This window comes from Eptesicus fuscus, chromosome 23, assembly GCF_027574615.1.
Source record: "Eptesicus fuscus isolate TK198812 chromosome 23, DD_ASM_mEF_20220401, whole genome shotgun sequence".
Lineage (NCBI taxonomy): Eukaryota > Metazoa > Chordata > Mammalia > Chiroptera > Vespertilionidae > Eptesicus > Eptesicus fuscus.
Genome location: NC_072495.1, coordinates 4,437,999 through 4,463,212, shown reverse-complemented (window position 1 = coordinate 4,463,212; position 25,214 = coordinate 4,437,999). Strand labels below are relative to the sequence as shown.

Genomic DNA, 25,214 nt, shown 5'->3' with positions numbered 1-25,214 from the left:
CCAATTTTTGGAAACTAAGATGCACATTTCTAAATAACTCATCATTCACAGATAAATATAAGAAATTTAAAAATATGTAGAATGACAAAAATTTACAGGGTGCAGCCTAGCCGGTTTGGCTCAGTGGATAGAGTGTTGGCCTGTTGACTGAAGGGTTCCGGGTTCGATTCCCAGTCAAGGGCACATGCCCAGGTTGTGGGCTCGATCCTCAGTGTAGGGCATGCAGGAGGCAGCCGACCAATGATTCTCTCTCTCCCTCTCCCTTTCTCTCTGAAATCTATTACACACACACACACACACACACACACACACACACACACACACACGGTGCAACTAAAACTGTAGTTAGAGGAAAATGTATAGCCCTTAAATGCTTATATTAGAAAAAAAGACCTGGAAATTAATTAGTGAAACATTCCGCACATTGAGGCCCTGAGGAGAGCATACCTTGCCAGCAGCAAACAAGTGGCAGCCTTTGACAGCTTCAAAAATATTGGGCGAGATGTCTGGCTGGGCAGGAAGGTGAGACTGTGCCAGGGACTGTTTCACTTTCTTCACATCAACAAGACACAGGGCTCGCTCTTCTCCTGAGGGGAAAAGGAACAGCTTCTTGGTCAGTGTGGGGACATTAAGCAAAGACACAGGATGGCAGTTCTAATTCTATTCACAAACAAAAGCCAGCAAGGCCACACAGACAGACTGTTTTCCATGAATTCCTATAAACACAGTTTAGGTCCAAATTTCAGATCTCAAATGAAAACATCTCGCCTCTTAGTCAAGATTTAGGGAGGAAAAAAACATTCTGTAGGCAGAAAACTGGAGAAGGTGAACTATACTTTTCAAACATGTTCCCCACCAAAGTAAGAATGGGATAGGAACAATGAGAGAACGTTTTATAAAACTACTAGAGGCCTGGTGCACGAAATTCGTGCATGGGGGCGGGGGGAGGAGGTGTCCCTCAGGCCGGCCTGCACCCTCTCCCATCTGGGACCCCTCAGGGAATGTCCGACTACCAGTTTAGGCCCAACCACTGGCTGCTAACCACTCACCTGCCTGCCTGCCCCCAACAGCCCTCCCCTGCCGGCCTGGTCACCCCTAACTGCCCTCCCTTGCAGGCCTGGTCGCCCCCAACTGCCCTCCCCTCCTGGCCTGATCTCACCCCCAACTGCCCTCCCCTGTTGGCCTGATCTCGCCCCCAACTGCCCTCCCCTGCCGGCCTGATCTTGCCCCCAACTGCCCTCCCATGCCGGCCTGATCTCGCCCCTAACTGCTCTCCCTTGCCAGCCTGATCGCCCCTAACTGCCTCTGCCTTGGCCCCCACCACCATGGCTTTGTCCGGAGGGAAGTCGGACATCCGGAAGATGGCCAGTCGACCTGGTCTAATTAGCATATTACCCTTTTATTAGTATAGATAAACTTGGACAATTCCAATATGGCAATGTCATGAAAGACAAAAGACAGGCTAAGGATCCACTCAGGTTAACAGACTAAAGAGACATGACTAAACACAGTGAATGATCTGGACTGGATCACTACTCTAAACAAATACTCTAAAGGCCAGGATGGGGGCACAGATAAAATCTGACTATGGGCAGTATATCAGAGCACTGTATTCCAGCAAAGGTTAAACTCCATGAATTCATAACGGTACCATGTGAAACTATTCTGTATGATGCTATCATAGAGGATCCGTGCCACAACCTATGGGTACAAACCCAGAGGTATACAACACCAAGAGCAAACCTGCATGTAAACTATGGACTTTAGGTGACAATGGTGTGTCAGTGCAGGTTCATCACTTGTAACTAATGTACCCTCTGGTGGGGCTGTTGATAGTGGGGGAGGCTGTGTGTGTGTGTTGGGGGGAGGGGGGGCGGGACACAAGGGGCCTATGGAAAATCGCTGTACTGTCCAATTTTGCTGTGAACCTAACACTGTTCTGAAGAGTAAGATCAAAGAGCCCAGCCGGTGTGGCTCAGTGGCTGAGCATCGACCTATGAACCAGGAGGTTACAGTTCGATTCCCGGTCAGGGCATATGCCCAGGTTTCAGGCTCCATCCCCAGTGTGGGGCGTGCAGGAGGCAGCCGATCAATGATTCTCTCTCATCATTGATGCTTCTCTCTCTCCCTCTCCCTTCCTCTCTGAAATCAATATATACATATATATACATATATATTTGTTTTTTGGTGTGTTTTTTTTAAAGAATAAGGTCAAGGAGGAAGGGAGGGAGGGAGGAAAGCCAACAAGAAGAAACAAAGCAGCAGAGGAAGGAGCTAAAGACCAAGAAAAGTCCAGCCCATCTTAGCTCAGCCCCTTGATCCACCCAGCTGTGTCTAAAACAGGACCTAATTGTGGATGTTTTGAACATTGAGCCAATAAATTACTGTTTTCCTTTAAAAAAAAAAAATAGTACCCAAAGGAGAGAAAAACATTTTTGCCTTGGTTATGTGAGAGAATACCCTGTTCTTAGGTGATATGCTGAAGAACTGGCTGCAACTCTCAGTCCAAAAAAGTGATAGCATGTCTGTGTATCACAGAAAGAGAGAAAAAAAATGTGGCAAAAGCCTAACAAGTGGTGAATCTAGACAAAGGGTCTCTTGAGAAGTCACAAAGCGCACAGAGCAGGCCACCTCTCACAAGGTTGTGGCTCCCAGGGTATAATGCGATAAGGACAAAGGTCTGACATTAATGAGCCTCAGGTTCACTACTCTTCACCTGTCACAATGGTGAGAAGTTCCTTGGGGGTGTCAGTCTGTGCTACACCTGACCCCCAGGGAACCGAAAATGAACAACAGAGCCATCAGCTTGGGCACAGACAGGGACAGAGAGAGAAGAGCTGCTTCCGCTCCAACCTGCCCCCAAGAGGGCCTGCCTTCCGGTTTCACAAACATGACACCTGGTTTTCAAACAGTTTTCCTAAAGTGAAGAAAAAGCGCCATGTCCTTGGCCTCCACCTGCTATCATGAGGAGCTTCTCCAGGTCCTTGATGATATAAATTTGGAAGACTGCTCCGATTCCCGGGACGTGGGTGAGGGAGTTTTTCAAGACATTCAGTGCATAGAGCCCTTCCTCGGTGCCGACCAACACCACCTGCAAGGGCAGAAGTGCAAGGGCAGAACATAAGCATCATCACGTCACCATAACAACCAAACAGGAAGAGGCACAAAGCCGACACAGCCCTTTCTTTCTTGACGGCGTGTGGCTGTTGCCAGACGCCAAGCTGAGAGTGTCCAGAAAACACCGTTACCTGGTCGCTGAAGGGCAGTGTGCAGTTCATGTCTAGCCGGTCATCACCTTCCAGTTTCAGCAGGGAGTTTCCAAGCAATTTCTTTTCATATGTGAAAGAAAATAAGAAAGAAAAAAAGAACCTGGTGAGATTGAACTATTTCATGACCAGAGACAAAAGCAAGAATGGAGAGAAGCTTAATGCCAGAAAGAAAGGCAAGTTACTCCTGAAAACACTCAGAAACACACTTCTGCTCTTGGCTTGCCTCATATTTTGATCTGAGCTCAAAAGGCAAGACGCGAGTCTTACCGCTATCTCTGGGGTGGTTGTTAATTAGCATTGGAGTTAGAACTCCGCTTGGACGCAGACGTGAATGAGTATATTAGTAATAGATGTAGAAAATATTCTGGGGTAATAAGCTGAAGCTAAAGAGATGTACCTGCAAAGGGTTAATGAGCACATGGAAGGTTCTTTCCCCTACAGGCTGTAGCAAAAGTGCAAAGCCCAGAGTCAGCAGCAAACCAACAAGCTTCGGAATCTCTTTACCTGAACCCATGCAGGCAGCAGCCCGTAGGGAGTGCAGCCAGGGCCCTGGTGTACACAGAGTAACGTGGATTCAGTCAAAGGTGTACACGGGTAACGATGAGACAGGTCACTGAACAAGTCTACCCAGTGAGCAGAGCTCCTGATATCAGGAGGCTCGTGGGTAAGGATTCCGGTTGCTAATATTTCGAGTGTTTATTAGGAGATAAGTGTTTGAAAAGCGCTGTTTGGTCTTTGGTGGAGAAAATGCCAATGAGCAACGAGCCCTGTTTATATCCTGAAAAGTTTTGGGGGGGCTGCTGCCAATCAAGGCACACCTACGTTTCTAACATCTTAAGGGTAAGTAGGATTTCAAACCTGCCTACAGAAGAGCAAATCGTGCCGAAGCAATTGAGAAGGCTATGAAAAGCTTGCCTGAAGTAGACATGGCTGGAGGCCGCCTTTTGTGCTGCTACATGGCCAACGTGCTTGACATTCAAGCCTTCAAACCCAATAAACTCATCAGAGTAAACAAGAGAGAGGATTTCCGTTAAGTCCATGAGCTGCTGTGTTGCCATGACTAAGAGGTGGCTAGCGGTGCTGCCGCCCATTCTAAGAGGGCCCGTGATGCCCAGACAAGCCACCTGAGAGCCTGTATCTCTGTCCCCACAGAACTCCGCTCATGGAGCCACCACCCCTCCGAGAGGGAGCCCGAGGGAAATCATGACAGCCAGGACCCCACCGCGTCAGCCCACAAAGACAAGCCCTAGCGCCCGCTCATACTCACAGCATCGGCTTCTGCCTTTTCCCTAGAAACTCTCCCACCTGCGACAACTGATTCTAAGGCGGTGACCCAGCGCTGTTTGTCGGGGAAGCTGGGAGCTAGCAAGTAGAGGGTTCTCCCGGGCCAGCAGGTGGTGTGCGGGTGGGATTCCATCTTCAGGATGTACGGGACATCTAGGAGTGCGACAGAGAGCACAGGGTTGGGTGTGGATTTCCCCACTCCCGCCAGAAGGGATGGCCCTGAGGTTTCAGAGATTTCACGGCTAAGACAGGGAGCTCAGGAGGTTGGGCCCTTGTGCGGGCCAATCCCCCACGTACCCTCCTGCCCCCACGGACTCAGCAAGCCCAGCCCAGTTCCAGGGGAGGCCCCTGCTCTCCTCACCTGCTTTGGCTGTATTTGCGAGTTCAGAAGCACCAACGGCGCCATGAATAGATACATCCCCGTCGGGAAGGCACAGCTCAAATTCTTCCACCGGCCTCTGTCCAGCTTGGTGCAAAGAGGAAGGGCAGAAAGAAAAACAAAAGAACAGGAACAAGAACAAGGGGAGAAAAGAGGAAGAGAGAGAGAGAGAGAGAAAGAGAGAGACAGTATGCGTGGAAAGAGGCACACAAGAACAAAGGAAGGGAAGGGTGTGCAGAGAAGGCGGAGAGGGAAGATAAAAAAAATAAAGTGTGTCAGATGAGTAGCACAGTCAACTTTCTGATGACGATGCGGATTTATGGGTTAGTTGGCTGAGGCAGAAGTTCTCGGAAGGTGTGTTAGCAGGTGGAATCTTCAGGGCAGCACCCTGCAGGGTCTTCAGAGGGGAGACCTATAGATGTGAGTATCGGACCAATAACCTTTAGTGAAGTCACTTGGTGTTTAATTTTCAAAAATGGAAAACTGTAGAAGGCTGGCAGCGCAGTCCAAAAAAACAAAGCCTTCACGCCAAGCCTGGGAGCCCTGGGTCCACCACGTGCAATGAAACCCCCTGAATTCCTAATTTACCTTCTCTGGCTTCGTTGTCATAAATGAGGACTTTGGATCCCTCCAGGACAATGTACTTCCTGTCCCAGCCTTGCTGTCCTCGTTTGTTATTCCTGGGAAAACAGATGGAAAAGAAGAAATGTTTGAAATTCAGAGGAATCAGGGGGAGGAAGCGGTGGGGTAGGGAGGGAAGCCAGAGAAGACATCCCTAGAGTTCTCTAGAAAACACCAGGATTGGAGTGGCCTGCGTCCTTCCATGCCAGCACGGGGGAGGGAAAACTTCCTTCGCCCCTCTAGGCTCTGTGGCTGGCACAGGAGTCCACTGGTACCAGAAGATGAACGGAGAAAAGCAAACACATCTTACTTTGCCTGGGGATCTCCATAAGAAAATAAAGACCCAAAAAGCTGAGAGGCCCAAGTGCTTGTATTCTAGGCTGAGCAAGAGCAGTGATTCTGGAAAAGTACTAAAATGCACAGGGGCAGCCATGAGATAGGAGTGTTTCTTTCCTGCTGGTGCAGGGAGGGCAGCTCTGACAGGGAGTTTTATCTCCGACTTTCAGGAAGAGGAAGGGGAGGGCAGAGTGTCCTTGCACCTGCTGTTTTTCAAGAGCTTTTAGTTCAAAATAGTCTTTATCCCAGAGTGGCATATTTGGGGGTGGCATATTCTGCCATCCTTCACCAGCACCAGCCCAAGCCACCCGGCAACGATACCTGGGCACCTTCATCCAACCTTCCAGGTGCAAGCTGCTGCTGGGCTCCTTGGCCTGGAGACCTGGGGAATTCATTTTGTCACGGCAGAAGGCCTCGGTGAAGTGTGTGGCATATTCGGCTGGCAGGCCACAGGTAGCTGGCAAGCACGTGGAGCACTTGGGATGACACATCACCTGACATTCTAGGGAAAAGCAGGGGACAACCTGAAAACTTGCGTGGCTGATCCTGGACCATTCCCTTCCTCCGCCAACCCCTGTGGGCCTGTCAGCCTGGCCTTGTCACCCAGGTAACCCCTAAGCTTCCCCAGGAGCCAGGCCTCTACAGAGACAGGAAATGAGAGAGCCAGTGCTCTCAGTCCAGTTGTTCCGGCCTCTCCCAGGCTATCACAGACAAATGTGTAAAGGACACATGTGCACGCTCCAGTGGAAGCCAGCAAGCACACAGCCTAATGGTAGGCAGAGACCAGCCTGAAGAAAGGGGGCTGGAAATTAGCAGAGCCCAAGGCATTTTGTACAGGAGGTTGGAGACATGAGCCGAAAACAGGTATAAACTCACTCCTCCAACAAGAGAAAAATAGCATCCTCCCACTGAAACTAAAAGCTTGGAAATGCATGTACTCTGATGAGGAAATTAAAACGGGGAAAAAAGGATAGATTTTTTTTTTTTAGGTGGAGACACACAGGTGCCCACTGCAAACATACAACCACTGCTCTTACCAAGACATTTGGACGCCTGGCGTCCAAAGTGCACGGTATCCAGACACACAGCGCACTTTGTGGCTCGCATGTTCAGTCCCACGTTAAACCGGTGAGGAATATTGTGGTGCATGCGCTCCTTAAGACGCCGGCTGAATTCTGGAGGAAAATTTTCAAAAATCATTAGGGTGCTACAAATTAAACCATCAAGGAAGTGGAAAGACAACCCACAGAACAAGAAAAAAGACTTGCACGTCATATCTCTGACAAGGGACTTGTAGCTTGACTATATAAAGAACTCTTACAAAGCAATAATAAAATGACACATAACCTAATTAAAAATGAGCAAAGGATCCCAATAAGCATCTCTCCAAAGAAGATAAATGAATGACCAACAAACAAATATAAAGGTGCTCTCCATCATTAGTCACTAGGGAAACACAAATCAAAACCACGAGGAGATACCGTTCATGCCCCAAGAAGTCTAGAATTTAAAATATGGAAAATAAGTGGTGAGGATGTGGAGACATTGGAATCTGCATACATTGCTGGTTGGAACGTAAAATGCCAAGGCCACTTTGGAACCCACTCTGGCAGTTCCCCAAAGAGTTAAACATAGGATTACCAGGTGACCCAGAAATTTCACTCGTAGGTATACGCCCAAGAGAATTGAAAACATATGTAGCCACAAAATGTGTACATAAATGTTCATAACAACATTATATATGACAGCCAAAAAAATGGAAACAACCCAAATGCCCAAATGTGCTATTCATGCAGTAGAATATTATTCAGCCATAAAAATTAAGTATGACTTGAGTGGATCTCAAAACTTTATGCTCAATGAAAAAAGCCACATATGGTTTTATTCCATTTACATGACATGTCCAGAATGCAAATTCAGAGACAGAATGCACATTCGTGATTGCCACAGGTTGGGCAAAAGAGAAATGAAAAGTGACTGCTAATGAGTACAGAAGGTTTTTTGGGGGGAAAGTATGGAGCCAAATAGAATGTAATGGTTATACAACCTGGTAAATTTAACAAAAAAGACTGAATTATACATTTCAGTGAGAACATGGTATGACATGTGAACTTATCTCAATAATGTTGTTTAAAAAACTATTACAGCAGGTTAGTTACAGATAGGGGAACTTAAAAAAATTTTTTTAATATATATTTTTTATTGATTTCAGAGAGAGGAAGGGAAGGAGAAAGAGAAAGAGAGCAATATTGATGTGAGAGAGAAACATGGATCCGTTGCCTCCTGTACTCACCCCAACCGGGGATCAAATCCACAGCCTAGGTATGTGCCCTATTGTCCTGACCAGGAATCGAACCCACCACCTTATAGTGTACTGCATGACACTCCCACCAACTGAGCCACATTGACCATAGTGGGAAACTATTTTAACACTAACAGATGCATTTAATTTAAAATCTCCATTTTCTGGTTACCAGGAATTAGGGGTTTTTAAAGAAAGTAGGAGGTCAACAAATGATAGCATAGATGTTTGTGGGCATAAAGAAACATGCTTTTAAGTCAAATGTTTGTAAATATCTTAGTCATGAATTCTTTGATTTCCCAGGTGAAACATATATATCTAGAGCATTTCAGAATTCAATTTAAAAATCACGAATATCCAAGAATATCTAATTACAAAATATATAAGCTGACTGAAGTATTCTCCCTTCATGTCTAGTTCTGTCATGAATAACCTCATGTTAAAAACCCAACTTTTAAGCATCAAGAAACAGATTCTTACACTTATATTCCTATCTGTTAAAATTAATAAGATGTTTTTTCTTTTAATAGGGCCCCTCTCAATAGTGACCTAGAACTTAGTTAACTAGAGACAAAACTAAGGAATTTCTGAATACAAATTACATTTGCCACTTAACATCACCCCCCTTCCTTTATCACAAAGTTGTAAGGAATAAGTGACATGCTCATGTGCAAGGCCCCCGAAGGAAGTGCTCCGAGCATCACAAAGTACTCAGGGAGCCACTCTCCACAGCCCTGTCAACAGACACCAGAGCCAGGGTCCTTTCTTTCCTGGGTTAACATCACCATTTTAGTGACGTTAAGGGTAAAGTTCTTTGACTGATTCAGGGTTATGTAAACAGGGACAACAAGATGATATCATCATTGCAGGAAACCAGCAGAATGCCATCAAGATTTACAATATTTGTGACAAAAGTCGGCTTGAAGGTGATACCATGATGCTAAATCACAGCTCTACTCCACTCTCCCTAAGACTTTCCAACCACCTTCTTTACGTCCTTTTCATCTCTGGGTGAGCAGAGTGCTTCTGAGACCATAAAGAAAACCCCTCACACTGCTGGTAGGAGTATGAACCCGCATGAACCAACAACACTCAAAAAGCACATAACCTTCAGCCCAGGGACTCCTTTCCTAAGAACACACCCTACAGCTACCACGCCCAGAGGCGCAGGGTGTATGGCAACAAGCACCTGGAAATAACAAAAATGCCCCCACCAGCGCCTGGTTTAACATGTGAGTCACACACCCACCCGGTGGAACACTATGCAGCCCTTGAAAAGGATGAGGTCCATCCATGTGTGTTCGTATGAAACACTCTGATAATATTTTAACTAAAAGAAGAAAGGTGTTTTGTAGAGTATAACATAGTATGCTCTGATATTTATAAAAGAAAAGAGGCCTAAGAAAAACATGCTTATTTTCTCAAGACTCTTTAAATATGATTACACTAGAGGCCCAGTGCACGAATTCGTGCACGGGTGGAGTCCGGCTGGCCTACCCCTATTGGGGCTGATCGATCGGGCTGGCTGGCTGGCCAGCCGGGGGGAGGGGACATGGGAGGTTGGCTGGCCGGCCCCGCCCCTGATTGGGGTGGGGGTGGGTCCATCAGGGGTGATTGGGGCCAGGGCCAGCCAGAGGGGGAGGGGGGGTTGTAGGTGGTTGGCTGGCCGGCCCTACCCCCTGGTCAAACTCCCAGTCTAACTCCTAATGGAGGGGACAATTTGCATATTAGCCTTTTATTATATAGGATAATATAAAATATATGAATAAAACAGATATGCAGTTCCATTAACTACTGCTGGATGAACACAATGGCTGACTCTGGGTAAGGGAACTAGGATTGGGAGGATGGAGAGATTGGATTCTTACTCTTTATCCCTTAATGTTATTACTTGTCATTTTACCATATTTCTTAATGGAAAAAAATAATGTCAACCAAACTCCAATGGCTTGAGAACGTACCCTCTGGAGTTGAAGACTCCTTTCTGCGGCTGGACGGCGGGGCGAGCAGGCTCATGGCACTGGGCTGGTGCTCGGGCGACCGCACGATGGCAGACATGGCGATCTGCTGCCTCGCAGTGGCTGGTGTAGATGGGTGCGGATGGTCGGTGGCTTTCCGGTGAGCAGCTGGGGAGAGAGCAGTCCAATGCCTTTTGGTCAGCGAGTCACCAAGAGGCCCGAGCCAATGGACTGCCCCAGGCTGTCTTTCAAGGACCCCAAACTAAAAGGACACTCATTGTACCAAATCGGCAACGCCAAGGATGCCATGAATTTTTCAGATTTTGGGTGTCTGGACTGAAAGCTCATAGGCCATAAATACAGATGCTGAGCTGGTCTTGGGATGGGTCCTAACACTGCATAGAGAGTTGGGAGCCCTACCTTCCTCGCGGGCGGAGCGGAGCTCGATGCGGGTCTTCTGAAGGGCTTCCTCTAGCTCGGCACAGCGAGCTTTCTCCTTCTCCAGAGCCACCTTCAGCTCATTGTACTGCAGAGGAACCTGTGTGGGCAAAGCAGGGTCCTCTTTCCGTCGACTAAATAAACCCTAGCAATGGAAACAGAGATATCTCCTAACTCCTGGAAACTGGCACTTTACTCTAGCTAAAGGACGCTGACTTGGGAGGAGCACACCACGAAAGCCAGGAGCATACTCACTGTAAGTGGATTTAGTAAAAATGGCATGTGAAGGGGGAGGGGAGGGGGCCACAGCCCATTCCAGCGGCTGGAAAAAATAGGGATGCGCAAACTTTCACCGAGAGGGTTTAAAGATGCTTGGATTGCCACCACCTCTTCCTTAAGCATTCCCCAGGAGGAGGGCCATTTCCTGATTCTTTACCCTCAAAAAATGGAAGTGGAGGATGGAGTCAGGAGAGATGGTTCAGAAATCACTCTTGCCTTGAATTTGTCTTATGATGCTTAGTTACAAGACACAGAGAAGAGTGTTATAAAAAACAGAAGCAACAAAAAATGGAATGCTAAAATTATGTCAGAATTAGGGGCTTACTCAAAAAAAAATGCAAGTGGAGACATGTGTTATACATAGAAGAAAAAAAAGGAAACCATGTAATAATGAGACAAAATAAAAACAAAAAAATGGAAACACCCTAACTACATCAAGTGACATAATCAGATAACAGTCCACGGCTAAAATAAAAAGATTAGATATTATAAGCATAACAAACACAGTCACACAGTGTGCAAGCAACTCCTTCCCCTGCAGCCACCACTCAGTAGGAGGCTGCTTGCGAATGCTGCTCTCATCCTTACTGTAACTGCAGCATGGGGCTCATGGGACCGCGTGCCCCTTCAAGCCTCAGTATTCCCAGTCATCGGAGGCCTTTTCTGTGAAAGCCCTGCCACTGCTACTCAGGGGTAGGACTGCCTTTGGAAGGAAATGGAATTCCTTAGAGACCTTTGCAAACTGAGAACACTTGGCCAAACCTTGAAGGAGGCCTTCAGTGGTTCAGAGAAGCATGTGCTGGGCTTATTAAAAAATAAAAATAAAATAAAAATTCCACTCTAACCGGTAGAGATCAGTTGGTTGGAGCATCTCTCATGCATCAGAAGGTCACAGGTTCAATTCCCGGTCAAGGCACATAGCTAGGTTGCAGGTTCATCCCTGTTGGGATGCATGCAGGAGTGACCAATTGATGTATCTCTCTCACATCGATGTTTCTTTCTCTCTCTGTCCTTTCTTCCTTGTCTGAAACCAACTAGAAAAAAATCTTCCAGTGTTCATCTCTATTATATGAAACCCTGCCCATAGTTGCTTATTTGGGAAGATTTTTTGGCTAATTTTTAACTTGTCTGCTACAACTTCAAAAGGATGGAGCAGTCCTTGGTGGAGGGTGCAACCGTCCGGTCAGGCACTTTGAACTGGTTACTTCAGCTCTCTGGGTCCCAGTCTCTTCATGAGCCAATCAAAACGACTGGGCCAGGTGCTTTCTAGTCTTTTCTGGAGTCCCATACACGTGGCCTGTAATCTCTCTAAAGTCCCACACCTGTGACCTGCTAACCCCTCTGGAGTCCCGTACACATGAGCAAGACCCCCTTTGGAGACCTGTACGGAGACCCATGTATAAACCTTTCTCTGCTATCTTCCCAGTCTCTTAGGTTAAAAAAAAAAAAAATCACTCCCTTAACAGAGACAGGCATACAATTTTAAAGGCCATGAACATAAAGTACAGAGTTGATAATGATATCCTCTCTTTGAGGGCTATTCTGATTATCTCAAAACCTACATTTCAACCCAAAATAAAATAAGAAAATGTACATTTTGTTTTCTTCAATGTTCCCTGTTTTCTCTATCACCACAGTTTTCACTGAATCATCATTATGGTCAAGCAAAATGTCAAGTCCCCCGTTTCAAACAACGATGACCCACCTTTTTCTTTTTAGCAGGTTGGTCCATTTTGGCTTGCAGAAAATCAATAAGTTTGGTTTGTTGAGAAATAGTGCCCTCCATTTTCACCTTTTCATGAGAATAGAGAACCTGAAATTCATCAAAACAAAAACAACCTCAGACCCAGAAAGAAGTAGAGTAGGTCCTCGGGTTACGTCGGAGATAAAGCACACATGTACATACGTCGAAATGATGGAACTTTGTTTTTTTAACAAATTAATGGGAGATGGCGATGTAACCACGAAACGACATATGTTGAGTCCGACGTAACCCGAGGACTGTCTGTATACTTTTAAATTTGATAATTTAAGAAAATATAAATAGTCAGTGGGATACTAGCATATGAAAATTCAACACAAACACACTCAGTCAATATTGATTAGTCTTATTCGTATAGCCAAAAAGGTGTGTGTGGGGGGCGGGGGGGCGAGGTAGACTGATGGATGGATAAACATGTGAAAAAGTAAAAATAGCAAGTGGTTAATACTAGAATCTCAGAGGTAATCATTATAGAAGTTTTCCAACTTCTCTGAATATTTGGAAATGTTCGTAATGAAATACTGGGGGAAAATACACAACAGTGCACAACATAAAGATACTGACCATTTCACCAGCTGGCTCTTAGCCACGAGGCTTTGGCTCCGCAGACAACTTTTAAGTAAATTCCCTTTGCCAGGTCTCACCTGAATGTTTTCCAGTTGATATTCCAGATCACTCCTTTCTGTCTTCAGCAGATCAGCTCGATCTAGAGCTTCTTGCAACCCTTGAGTCAGACGGAAAATGTGATTCTTCTGCAGGTCCATCTGCTGCTGTAATTTGGCTTGCTAGTGGGAAGAAAGGCCAGAGAAGGGCTCACTACACTCACAACATGTGTTCCCACACTGTCCCTATTACCACTCATTTCAGGCCTGCCACCAAGAGTGCAGCGTCTGAAATCATCTCACTCCAGCATTAACAACCGTCTCCTATCCCAAAACGACGCCTGCCCAGTTAAAAAGGATCTGCACAGAAACCTCTGATGGCCAGCAGGTCGCTGGGTGCCCACTGTAATGGGAGGTCCAGGCGGGTGGGTCTGGCTCCCCAGTCAGAGCTGCAATGAAGGCTACTCAGCATTTAAGAGTGTGAGCCACCTGAGTTGACATCTAAGGCTGTGTGACTTTGTGCCTTGACAACCAAGTTCCAATATGTCCTTATTGTTTGGTTTTAAAGCCTCAGTTGCTGTTAGGAGAAATCACTTTGTCCAGGCCATGGGGCCATACAAGGGGAATCACATCACTTCTAACTGAGAGAGTCCTCCTCAGGCTGAGGCCCAATGAGCACGGAGTCGCCACAACTGTAGGAAATATTTCTACGTGTGGAAAGAGGAAGATCCCAACTTCAGTACAAGTGTTGGTAAAACCCAGAGAAAGTGTTTAGTCTATTGGAAATGTAGTTCTGTGCTTGAAACCTCTCCAAGTTTTATAATGGAAAGTCAACCAAAAAATAGGGCAGGCTATAAAGGTCCTGGTTTAATGGCTCTCTTTCCTAAAACGCCTGTTTGTAAAAAGCAGGAGAGAACAGCTATCCTGACAAGACACTGCTTGATTTCCTCCAAACCTTGGGTTACAGGCTAACCACACTTGCTGTGACCCAAAAAAGCCCTTCCCAGTGGCCTACACCCTCTGCAGACTTGAGGACAGAGAGCTAATGAAGAGCAATACACATCACCACGGGGCTTTCCCGCAGACACCGGCCAATGTCCATGCTCTCGGACCCAGCAGGCCGAGAGCTACCGCTGACCTCCGTTTGCTGACCATCTCTGTCTTACTTCACTTCCCTCCACCTGTTCCTCTGCCCTCCTCTTGAGAGGTACCTGATTCCTTGAGGCATCACAGCAAAGGAAAGGAAGTGGGTTGTGGAATGTGAGAGACCCTGGTTTAAATACTGATACTAACACTGATGAGTCATATGACATAGGGTAGCTCAAATTGCCTCTCGGAGCCTCAGTTTCTTCATCTGAAAGTGGGTATAACACCTGCCCTCACTGGAGGACATACCGAGTGCAGTGCTGAGCACACAGCAGGTGCTTAATGAGTTCAATGCTCTCTACCTCCTCTGTCCTTTCTTGCCTCCATCCAGTTCGGAGCTCTTTCTGGCCCCACCAGAAAGAGCTCTGCCAGCCTCTCCCCTATCAGTTCCCCACGAGGCAAGAGATACAATCACCTGGTCTGTGAGCCAACCTGAAATTTCTGAATCGAACCACAGAAACCCCTAAAATACTTAAAAAAAAAGGAAAAGAAAAAGAAGAACAGCTAAGATAACCTATTCAAGGGAGCTATCCATCCCTCGCAGCAGGAGTGATTTCTTCTGTAAATTACCCTCTTAAGTTTCTTCCCACTATTTTAGGACAACATTAATTATGAGGCAGGAAGCAGAGAAGCAATGCTGGGGACAAGAGTATGTTTGGGGACAGCCAGGCCCAAGATTTTTTTCTAGAATAAACACAACAACCGTTGCTTAGCTTTCCAAGAAATAGGCTGCTTAGTCACCATAATAAAAAACACGTAAGAATGACATATGTAATCAATAAAATGTTTTCCAAAACCATTTACCTGCTTCCCAGAGAGAGGCGAGTGGAGGCTATTCCTGGCCAGAGTTAGACTGAAAGGAAGGCTTTAGTTATGTGCTTAGCTCTGTCCCACAACTTATGAGGTGGCATGAGACTGGGAAGATGACAGAAACCAGAGCCTTAACAACCCTGGGGGCTGGAAGGATGGAAGAAAACTAGCAAGAGGAAGTTCAATAGGGTGGTGTTTTTAAAAACTTCCACTGAATAAATACCAACACAAAGATGTAAAAAAAAACCCACTTGTGGAAGGGCAGACGGTGACCTCACAGGTCAATGGTGTCAGTGGCACGATAAAGCCCCCGAGGAGCCCAGGGCGCGGGCAGAGGTTACAGAGTCCGAAGGGAGGTGGAGGTGCCCCACCGTATCCGTGCTTCCAGACCACGGGATTCCTAGGAACTCTCTGGAAAGATCAATCCACCAGAAAAGAACACTGCAAACTTGAAATGTGCCATTTAGAAAAGGTGAATCTGGAGTGGGAGCAACTTAGACCATGTAGATGGCATCAGTGGTTACCTTACAGAACTGTCACAAGACTGTGGGAGTTAATTCATGTAAAGGCCTCAGAAAGGCACCTGGCGCATAGTAAGAGCTAATTAAACATCAGCTATTCTGCTTAATAACCAAGTAATCAATATTAATCTGCTATTTCAGTTGGGAATATCAGACTACATCCTATTTGGAAATGTTTTAACCTAATAGAACCAGTGGGTGGAAGTTATAAGTGCTAGCTCAAAATAAGAAAGACTCTGTGAGAATCCGAGTTGCTGAGAAAAGGGTTAGGATGTCCAAAGTCACTGTTATTTAGGCCATGATTCAATGAGACCCACATGAGAGGAATGTTGGGGAGGAATTCTCTAGCTTGGATGGGAAATTAATTTCACCAGGGTTAGCAAACGGACTTTCATCTCTGGCATTCCTTCTAATGGACTAACAGTGGCTGTAAAGTGTCATGTTGAAAAGCTTCTGAGGCCATTTAGGGCCCAAGAGGAAAGATTTGGGAGAAAGAGCCACCAGTAAAGTCTGGGAACAGTGGTGCAAGTGCTGAGAACTGGGGCTAGATGACACATAAAAATTCCGTCCAGCTCTGAGACTCTGATGCTGGCCGCATTGACAAGTCTCTGTGCCTAAGATGAGGAGAGCTGGGTTAAGCCCTCGGTCACATGCTTGCAGGGTGCATACCACAGCCAAAGAGCTGAGCCCCATTTTGGACAATAAAGATCATTCTATGTTTCATAATGGTTTCAACTGTCAGTGAAATTTGCCTCAAACTCAATGTCAGCCAGATGTCTGTGAGGTACAGACTGGGAAACTGGAAATGTTCTCATGTGCTTTAGAAGTGAGAGTGAGGGGACTGAATCCGGATTCCAGCATTCTATTCCGAGCATTGTCACTGACTCACCATGTAACCTTGGACCAAAGCACTGAGCTGTCAGGGCCAACTCTCCTTCTTTGGAAGGAAAATAGGACAGACGACATCATTGATTATCTCTGTTCTTTCCGTTTCCAACATGTACTAAAGTGGGGACACTGCCTATTCATTCCTGATAAAAGACCAGAACTCTCTATTTGGCCACCAAGTAGGCTTCTATTTTTTTAATATTTAAATATGTTTTTAAAATATATTTTTATTGATTTCGGGGAGGAAGGGGAGGGATAGAGAGATAGAAACATCAATGATGAGAGAGAATCATTGATTAGCTGCCTCCTGCACGCCCCACACTAGGGATGGAGCCTACAACCCAGGCACATGCCCTGACCAAGAATTGAACCATGACTTCCTGGTTCATAGGTCGACGCTCAACCACTGAGCCACCCAGGCCGGGCACAAGTACACTTTTAAATTTCTATTAGAGTGTTTTTAGTGCTGCCTTTAGTAAACTTCTCACTCATCTATATAATTAAGTTTATTTAAATATTTCATGTGGCAAAATATATAGCACATAAAATTTAACATTTTAACCATTTTTAAGTGTGCCGGTCAATGGCACTAAATACATTCACATTGTTGTGCAACCGTCACCACCTCTGTCTCCTGATCTTCCCCAACCTCCCACCCATGTTTTTTAAAGCATTATTCTACCATACATTCCATACTTACCTGCACAATTTTCACCACATTTTTTCAAACTTAATAGCACAGCAATATTATTTCTACCAGCAGAGCCCTTTGGCAACTATGGGTACCATACAATAAAACCTCAATTAATGCCCTAACCGGCTTGGCTCAGTGGATAGAGCATCAGCCTGTGGACTGAAGGGTCCAAGGTTCAATTCTGGTCAAGGGCATGTACCTTGGTTGTGGGCACATCCCCAGTAGGGGGTGTGCAGGAGGCAGCTGATCGATGTTTCTCTGTCATGGATGTTTCTAACTCTCTATCCCTCTCCCTTCCTCTCTGTAAAAAAATCAATAAAATATATTTTTAAAAAGAAAAACCTCAATTAAGCAGACAGGCAACTCTGGTTAATCGAAGTGCCAGGCTCACTATGAGTTAAAGAGAACACTCCGGAAGTCCAGCTTCTTGTTAAATATCTTTACACAGTGCATTTGTCTTGGTTGGTCTATTCTAATGAACAAAGCGAAATCATTAGTGATTCAACACAGAGGGCTTTGCTTGGGAGTGGGAAGTAGTTACCATTTTAATAAGCGATGTTCAGATTTCTGCTACAAAGTTCAGGAAATAGCAGAAGGGACGGGTTTAAGAGATCACTGGAGCTTTTCATTTTGTGTCTCAAAAGCAGGGCATAATTTTTTTTAATTGAATTAACTGAATATTCAAGTCTCATGAAACTTGGTACTCAACATAATCAAGTCTCTGCCCGTGTACACCATGGATTTGCAAGGATGTTCTACCAACCTGAAAACTTAACAGACTTTGGATATTAAGAACAATTTAACGCAATTTTCGTTCACTCACATACTTAATAAACTGCCCCTGGGCACATACCCACCATGGGCTCCCCACTCTAGTAAGCACCGTGTGGGAGGGCGCAAATGTCAGAGGCCCTCTGGCCTTCATGACACTTCTTTTAATGTGTTCAACACCTCCAAGAAAGTATTACAGGACCACTTCACTCTTCCTCGAAAATGCCAATTGCAAAATCTGAACGTCTAATTTGGACCCGACCACCGGAACACAACTGTTCACTTTCGAAACCCCGCCTGGCCCCATGTGCCAGGAGTTCCCACTCACCTCCTCCAGGAGCCTCTGCTTGAGCTCACGCTCGGTCTCCAGTTTCTGCTGCAAACTCCGGGCGTTCATTTCAAGCATGGCGTGTTTCTTCTCCAGGTCACTGAGCTGGACATTGGGGAAGTGGCCATGATACCACATTTAGGAATGTTGGATGCTAATGACTTTTGCAAATATCCACAAACCTTCACATGTAAAGAATAACCAAGTTCTGAAGGTCAGAACATAAACACTATGTTTTAGAAGTTTACCACAAAAGTCCATGGTGGAGATAAGCTTTATGGAGGTCCTTTGTGTGAGCACAGGAGTGATTTGTAAGGGATGGGTCATATATACAGCTATGACAAGTTCTAAGAGAACGGCCACTGAAGAATTTATTTATCTGACATGCTGTGGCTGAACGAAACAATAGTCATGTGCTGAACACCTACTCCTTGCCCAAGATAATATCAGAGGCTTTGGGGGTAAAAGGACAGACATGCTCTCTCAAGGACATCACATCAAATCACAAAGGCAGGGAGTGGCCGTAGCTTGACACACACACAAAGAATGAGGCTGCTTGGTTAGATGTTAATTTTGATAAGAGGTACGGAGAAGAGAAATTCATACTGAATCCCTGTTCATCGAGAAAAGATGGTCTCAGGATGCCTGGTGTCTTAAAGGCTGGGTAGGACTTTGCTCTAGAATATTTTAAGAACAGTCAAATTAAAAAAAAATTTTTTTTCTTCAAATTAAACACAAAAGGGTTCACTTATCTTTAAATAATGTATTTATTTTCATCATAGTAAAAAAAAAAAAAAAATAGTAAAGCCAGTATCAAGGAACTCGGGAACATTCCTGAGAGGCAAGCTCTAGCCTTGAATCTAATCATTGTATTTCTATAAAATTCTGGTAAGAAAATAATCATGATGTCCATAAAGATCTATGTTCATCACTGTTATTTAAAATAACAAAAAAATTGGAAGAAGCTCAAATTTCCAACACGAGTGGAATGATGTAATTTGTTTTTTAGAACTACATGTTCAAAAAATATTCAATAACTCAAGGGAAGTCCCTAGCATACGATGTTTTAAAAAAGCTGCAAACTATTTCTATAGTAAGAACCTAGATTTGTAAATGTTTGTGTGCACACATCAACATGTCATGCAAAGAAAAGACTACAAATAGCTTTATCAATACAATAGTGGTGACAGATGATCAGTCACTTTTTCCTTTATTTTCTGTGGTTTTTATATCTTCCATAATGACCCCAAATAATTCCTTTTGTAATCTAATCTAATAATAGACAAATATGCAAATTGACCATACCTCCGACACACCCACAAGCCACGCCCATCATCCAATCAGAGTGAGTATGCAAATTACCCCAAACCAAGATGGCTACAGCCACAGAGAACAAGGTTTCCTAGGTAACAGAGGAAGCCAAGCTTTCTGCCAGCCGTTGCAGGCCTAAGCCTCCACTCAAGCTACAAAGTTTCAATTATAGAAGGTAAACAAATTCAAACAAATGGTGGCAGACTGGAGCTTGAGAGAGCAGGCCAGGGTTGCCGCAGGCAACAGGGGAAGCAAAGCTTTCCACACACCCTGGCCGGGCCCACCCGCTTAAGGCAACAAAGTTTCAATTATAACCCCAACACAAATGGCTTCGGGCCTCGGAGGGAGCCCCAGGCTTGGCTCCGCTCCAGGGTACAAAGTTTCAATTGTAGAAGGAAAATAAATTCCAGATACCAGGGCCTTCGCTTGCGTTGTCAGGGGGCATGGCTGGCCTGCAAACCACCACAGGCCCCTCACTCAGGCCACCCCACACCCCCAGGGTACCCCACCCTGATCAGGGACACCCTTCAGGGCAAACCAGCTGGCCCCCCACCCCTGTACCAGGCCTCTATCCTATCTAATAAAAGAGTACTATGCAGATTGATCATCACTGCAACACACAATATAGCTGCCCCCATGTGGTCAAAGATCCTGCCCCCATGTGGACACAGGATGGCCACCACAAGATGGCCAGCAGGAGAGGGCAGTTGGGAGGCACCTGGCCTGCAAGGGAGGGCAGTTGAGAGGGACCAAGCCTGCAAGGGAGGGCAGTTGGAGGTGATCAACCCTGCAGGAGAGGGCAGTTAGGGGTGACCAGGCTGGCAGAGGAGGGAAGTTGGGGGCAAACAGGCTGGCAGCAGAGTGGTTAGGGGGTGATCAGGCTGGCAGGCAGAAGCGGTTAGGGGCAATCAGGAAGGCAGGCAGGCAAGCAATTGGGAGCCAGCAGTCCTGGATTGTGAGAGGGATGTCCGACTGCCTGTTTAGGCCCGATCCCAGGGATCGGGCCTAAACGGGCAGTCGGACATCCCTTGAGGGGTCTCAGATTGGAGAGGGTATAGGCTGAGCTGAGGGACAACCCCCCTCCGTGCATGAATTTCGTGCACCAGGCCTCTAGTCCTATCTAATAAAAGAGTAACATGCAAATTGACTGTCACTCCCAACACACAAGATGGCCACCCCCATGTGGTCAAAGATGACTGCCCCCATGTGGCCACAAGATGGCCGGCAGGGGAGGGCAGTTGTGGGCGATCAGGCCAGCAGGGGAGGGGAGTTGGGAGGGACCAGGCTTGAAAGGAAGGGCAGTTGGGAGCGACCAGGCCTGCAAGGGAGGGCAGTTGGGAAGAACCAGGCCTGAAGGGGAGGGCAATTGGGGGCAAGCAGGCCTGCAGGGGAGGGAAGTTGTGGGGGGACCAAGCCTGCAGGAGAGGGCAGTTGAGGGAGACAAGGCCTGCAGGGGAGGGCAGTTGGGGGTGACCAAGCCTGCAGGGGAGGGCAGTTGGGGGCGACCAGGCCTGCAGGGGAGGACAGTTCGGGGCGACCAGGCCTGCAGGGGAGGACAGTTAGGGGTGACCAGGCTGGCAAGGGAGGGCAGTTGGGGGCAATCGGGCCGGCAGGGGAGCAGTTAGGTGTCGATCAGGCTGGCAGGGGAGTGGTTTGGGGGTGATCAGGCTGGAAGGCAGAAGTGGTTAGGGGCAATCAGGCAGGCAGGTAGGCAAGTGGTTGGGAGCCAGCAGTTCTGGAGAGAAGGATGTCCAACTGCCCATTTAAACAATCCCTATCGGTGTCCCAGATTGGAGAGGGTGCAGGTTGGGCTGAGGGACACCCCCCCTCCGTGCACGAATTTTGTGCACTGGGCCTTTAGTCATGAAATAACAAAGAGTTATACAAAATACAAAATTCAGATGACTGTATGTGGGTGTGAAAGTGTGTCTATGAGGTATATATGAAATTTCTCTGATCTTCACTTTTGTTGTCTATAACACTGAAGTATCTATTCTAAATCTCTTTCAAGGATCTTAGATAAAAGTCTCTAAAACACTGGTATATCACTTTGTAAATATAACATTAAGTCCATAAAGCCTTCTAGAAATCAAGTGCCAGAAAAGGACAGTTGTACGTCCAAACCAAAAGTTGGACCTCAGGGGCCCAGACAGGGAGATGCTAAGAAATCACTGACGGCTGTGATGCCCCAGTACCTACGACACCCATCCACACGACTGCCAACCAAGGATGTCCCATGGTGACACATACCTGTGGGGCTTCACTGGAATGAGTAAATACCTGTTTATGAAATATGCTGACCATAGGTTGCATTTGAATTTTTGTTAACCATGCCATCTAAAAGAAGGAAATGAGGATGTTTTCCTAAAGGCCAGAAGGGATGGACACTGACCTTGTCGGAGAGGCTCTCGGCTTTCAGCTTCTGCTCTTTGAGAGCCTGCTGTAGAGCGAGAATCTCAGCCTTGTGCTCCTTCACGGCCAGCTCGACCACCTGGCGCGACTCAGTGATCCGCTGATCAGCTCTCGCCCTGCCGGAGAAACACAGGCCCACTCTCAGAAGCGCTGTCGTCATCAGTCTGGAGAAAGGAGGCTGGCCCATCTTTCGTCCTGATAAGCAACCCAACAGGCTGCAGGCTGGACAGATGCCCTACCCTGATCCAAACTATGCCTTGCTTCCTGACTTATTACAGAGTGGAGGTTTGACCCACTTTAGGCCTTGGGTAAAAATACTCTCAAAGAGTAGAGTTCCTGTTAGGAGTCGCCTGGAAAGGCTGAACGGAAAGGGCATGCTTCCCAATGCAACTGGGCTGATGGGAGCGTCAACACTGCCACACCCTCCAGTGGGAGAAGAAATGGAATGAGGTCCCGCTGAAGGACCACCGGGTGCAGAGGATCATGGGAGACCCCATGTGAGCAAACATTTCCTCTCCTTGATGTATATGCAAGATGCTGAGTGTTCTGTGTGCTCATCGGAAACTGAAACTTGAATCTGGTGAATGTGTCTGTAAATAAGGTTAGAGAAAAGAAAAACTAGAAGCAAACTGGAAAAGTCACTTCCCTTCCCATGGAGGTCTTAGGTTTTGCCTCTTCCACATCTGGGCGTATAGCAAGCTCCTCCACGGGAATGCTCCCCTTCCCTGCTCCATGAACCCAAACCTGCCTCAGCCTTCAAGGATAAACTCACGGGCCGTGTCCTCCAGAAAATCTCTCCCAACTTCTGCTCTCAGAAGTAACCTCTCCTTGCTCTGTATCCAAAGCACAAATGTATTTTTCCTGACATACCCCACTCTCTATTTTTGGTGATAAACATTTGAATGCATAGGTTATCTCCTCCATTAGACTCTTAGCCTCTTGAAGACAAAAATTAAGAATTAGACTTTGCTCATCTCAGTATCCCACATAACACCAAATTATGGGGGGAGGGTTATACTTGCCCCCTGAAAATATAGGTGAAATATCTACCTAAGCACATTCCATAATTACACCTCCCATGTGTGGCTGTGTGTTTCCTAATGCTGAAGCCAGCCTCCAACCTCCAAAATTGTTTCTGAAGAACTCTAGAAACAGCTAGGGTGGGAGCTGGACTTGAGGGCAGGGGGAGATGTCTGTGTGAATGCAACCAGAACATACCCTGAGGAGTCGGGGGCCAAAGAGTTTGGAGGGAAGCAAACCAGCAGCCCTTCACAATCAGCAAATACCCTGAGTGGGAAGATGTGCAAAAAAGGAAATATTTCTCTTGAAATTTAATCTTTAGCCTCTAACCTTTTCTAGTTTAACTTAGCATAGACTATATGTAACATCAACACATTTAGTTGAGTCTCTTATGGTCAAGTAAACATAAAAAATACCAAAATGAGTCCAACAAAATGACAGATGTTTCTATGTACAGTTGTCTTGCTTAAGGAGCATCACAGGAAGGTAAGTGTTGGAGGAAGGTGATATTAGGGAGGTTATGAAGGATAAATACGATTTAGCTGTGCAGACAGGAAGTCATGGGGCTAGCTCTAGCCCATACGGTACCCTGAAGCAAACTGGAAAAAGACACCTATTTCCATCTGTTGGCAAACTGCTGTAATATAGCAATTTGGTTAGAGCAAAACTTTCCTGCTGTGAGTGGTGAGACTGTCCTAATAAATCTGCCAATCGGTGATGTCTTCGATGTGAACGGCACGCCTCGAGCTATGCAGTACACGGCCTGCATGCGTGGCCTGGCAGGGGATTCTGTGCCGGGGGGACAAAGGTGAGAAAGCAGAGGAAGAAGACTGCCTGGACTTACTACTTTTTTCCTCTGAAGAAAGAAAAAGAAAATTAAATTATCCTTGTAAAGCAGTTGTTCTCAACTGGGGGTGATTTTTGCACCCTCAGGGGTCACTGGACAATGTCTGGAGACATGTTTGGTTGTCACAACTTGAGGAGGGACATCAAGTGGGCACAGACAAGAGAGGATGCTCAACATCAGACTGCACACGGCAGCTTCCATGACAAAGGGTTATCCAGCCCACATTGAGAATAGGGCCAAGGCTGAGAAACCCCCAGGTAGATAGAGGGAGACTAGCATTACTCACAACCAGGATTAAAATGGTGATGGCTGGCATGGCTCAGTGGTTGAGCATCGACCTATGAACCAGGAGGTCCAGGGCACATGCCTAGGTTGCGGGCATCTTATCATCAATTGATGTTTCTCTGTTTCTCTCTCTCTCTCTCTCAAATCAATAAAAAATATATATATTTTTTTTAAATGGTGATGGTCTTGCTACAAGGCCACCATGGTAGGAAACCTGAGGAAAGAGTTTTTGCAAAGAAAGCACTGAGACATTTGTCCTGCTCTGACTCCCGCGTCCTCCACGGGGTATACGGACACCAACTAATGCCAAGAATCCAGGTGACACTGACCATAGTCACAACTAGGGTGACCAGCCCATCCTGGTCTGCCCAAGCGTCTCACAGTTTCAGCGCTGAAAGTCTTTTGTCCCAGAAACTCCTCAGTCCTGGGAAAGCTGGGACAACTGGTCACCCTGTTCACCACTCTCAGGCGGTCCTGCTGTGGTCACCTGTCATCGGCTCTCTACAAACAGAAACTCTCACCTGCTCTGTTTCTCAGTGTCCAGCATCCTCTGCAACTCTCGGACCCGACACTCAAACTGGGACTTCTCGTCACCGAGGACGCTCCTCCACGCCTCCCACTGCCGCTCCTTTTCCAGCAGCTCGTCGTTCAGGGCCTCCAGGTCCATGACCTGCTCTTCCAGCATCGTGCAGGTGGTCTTCAGAGCCTCCATCGTCTGCAAATCAGTACCAAGGGAGGGTTTCCTGGATGTTACTTTTGTTGGATCAGTTTCAGAAAAGCACACATTTCTCACTACAGCCTGAAACACAGTCTATCTGTTTCTTCTACCTATCGAGGGGACTGGACAAGAATCGACGAAGGGCCATTTCTGCCACCACCTTCTCGGCAGAAACCAAAGCAAGGCCAGGGGAAGAGACTGCAAAGGGCTCACATTAGCCTCCCTGAGAAGTG

At 46.5% G+C, this 25,214-nt stretch overlaps 1 protein-coding gene across 1 annotated transcript in view; it reads right to left on the bottom strand.

Moving 5' to 3' along the window:
• Nucleotides 1–25,214, bottom strand: part of CIT (citron rho-interacting serine/threonine kinase) — a 163,874-nt gene that overhangs the window by 13,041 nt on the left and 125,619 nt on the right. The window contains exons 25-39 of the mRNA XM_054712660.1: nt 24,785–24,978; nt 22,092–22,227; nt 18,389–18,493; nt 13,273–13,413; nt 12,572–12,679; nt 10,570–10,687; nt 10,153–10,317; nt 6,927–7,064; nt 6,211–6,391; nt 5,521–5,612; nt 4,915–5,019; nt 4,537–4,706; nt 3,249–3,329; nt 2,956–3,091; nt 448–587 (exon numbers count right to left, since the gene is read on the bottom strand). Coding sequence (XP_054568635.1) covers nt 448–587; nt 2,956–3,091; nt 3,249–3,329; nt 4,537–4,706; nt 4,915–5,019; nt 5,521–5,612; nt 6,211–6,391; nt 6,927–7,064; nt 10,153–10,317; nt 10,570–10,687; nt 12,572–12,679; nt 13,273–13,413; nt 18,389–18,493; nt 22,092–22,227; nt 24,785–24,978 — 2,010 coding nt within the window. The remainder of the gene's footprint in view (nt 1–447; nt 588–2,955; nt 3,092–3,248; nt 3,330–4,536; nt 4,707–4,914; nt 5,020–5,520; nt 5,613–6,210; nt 6,392–6,926; nt 7,065–10,152; nt 10,318–10,569; nt 10,688–12,571; nt 12,680–13,272; nt 13,414–18,388; nt 18,494–22,091; nt 22,228–24,784; nt 24,979–25,214) is intronic.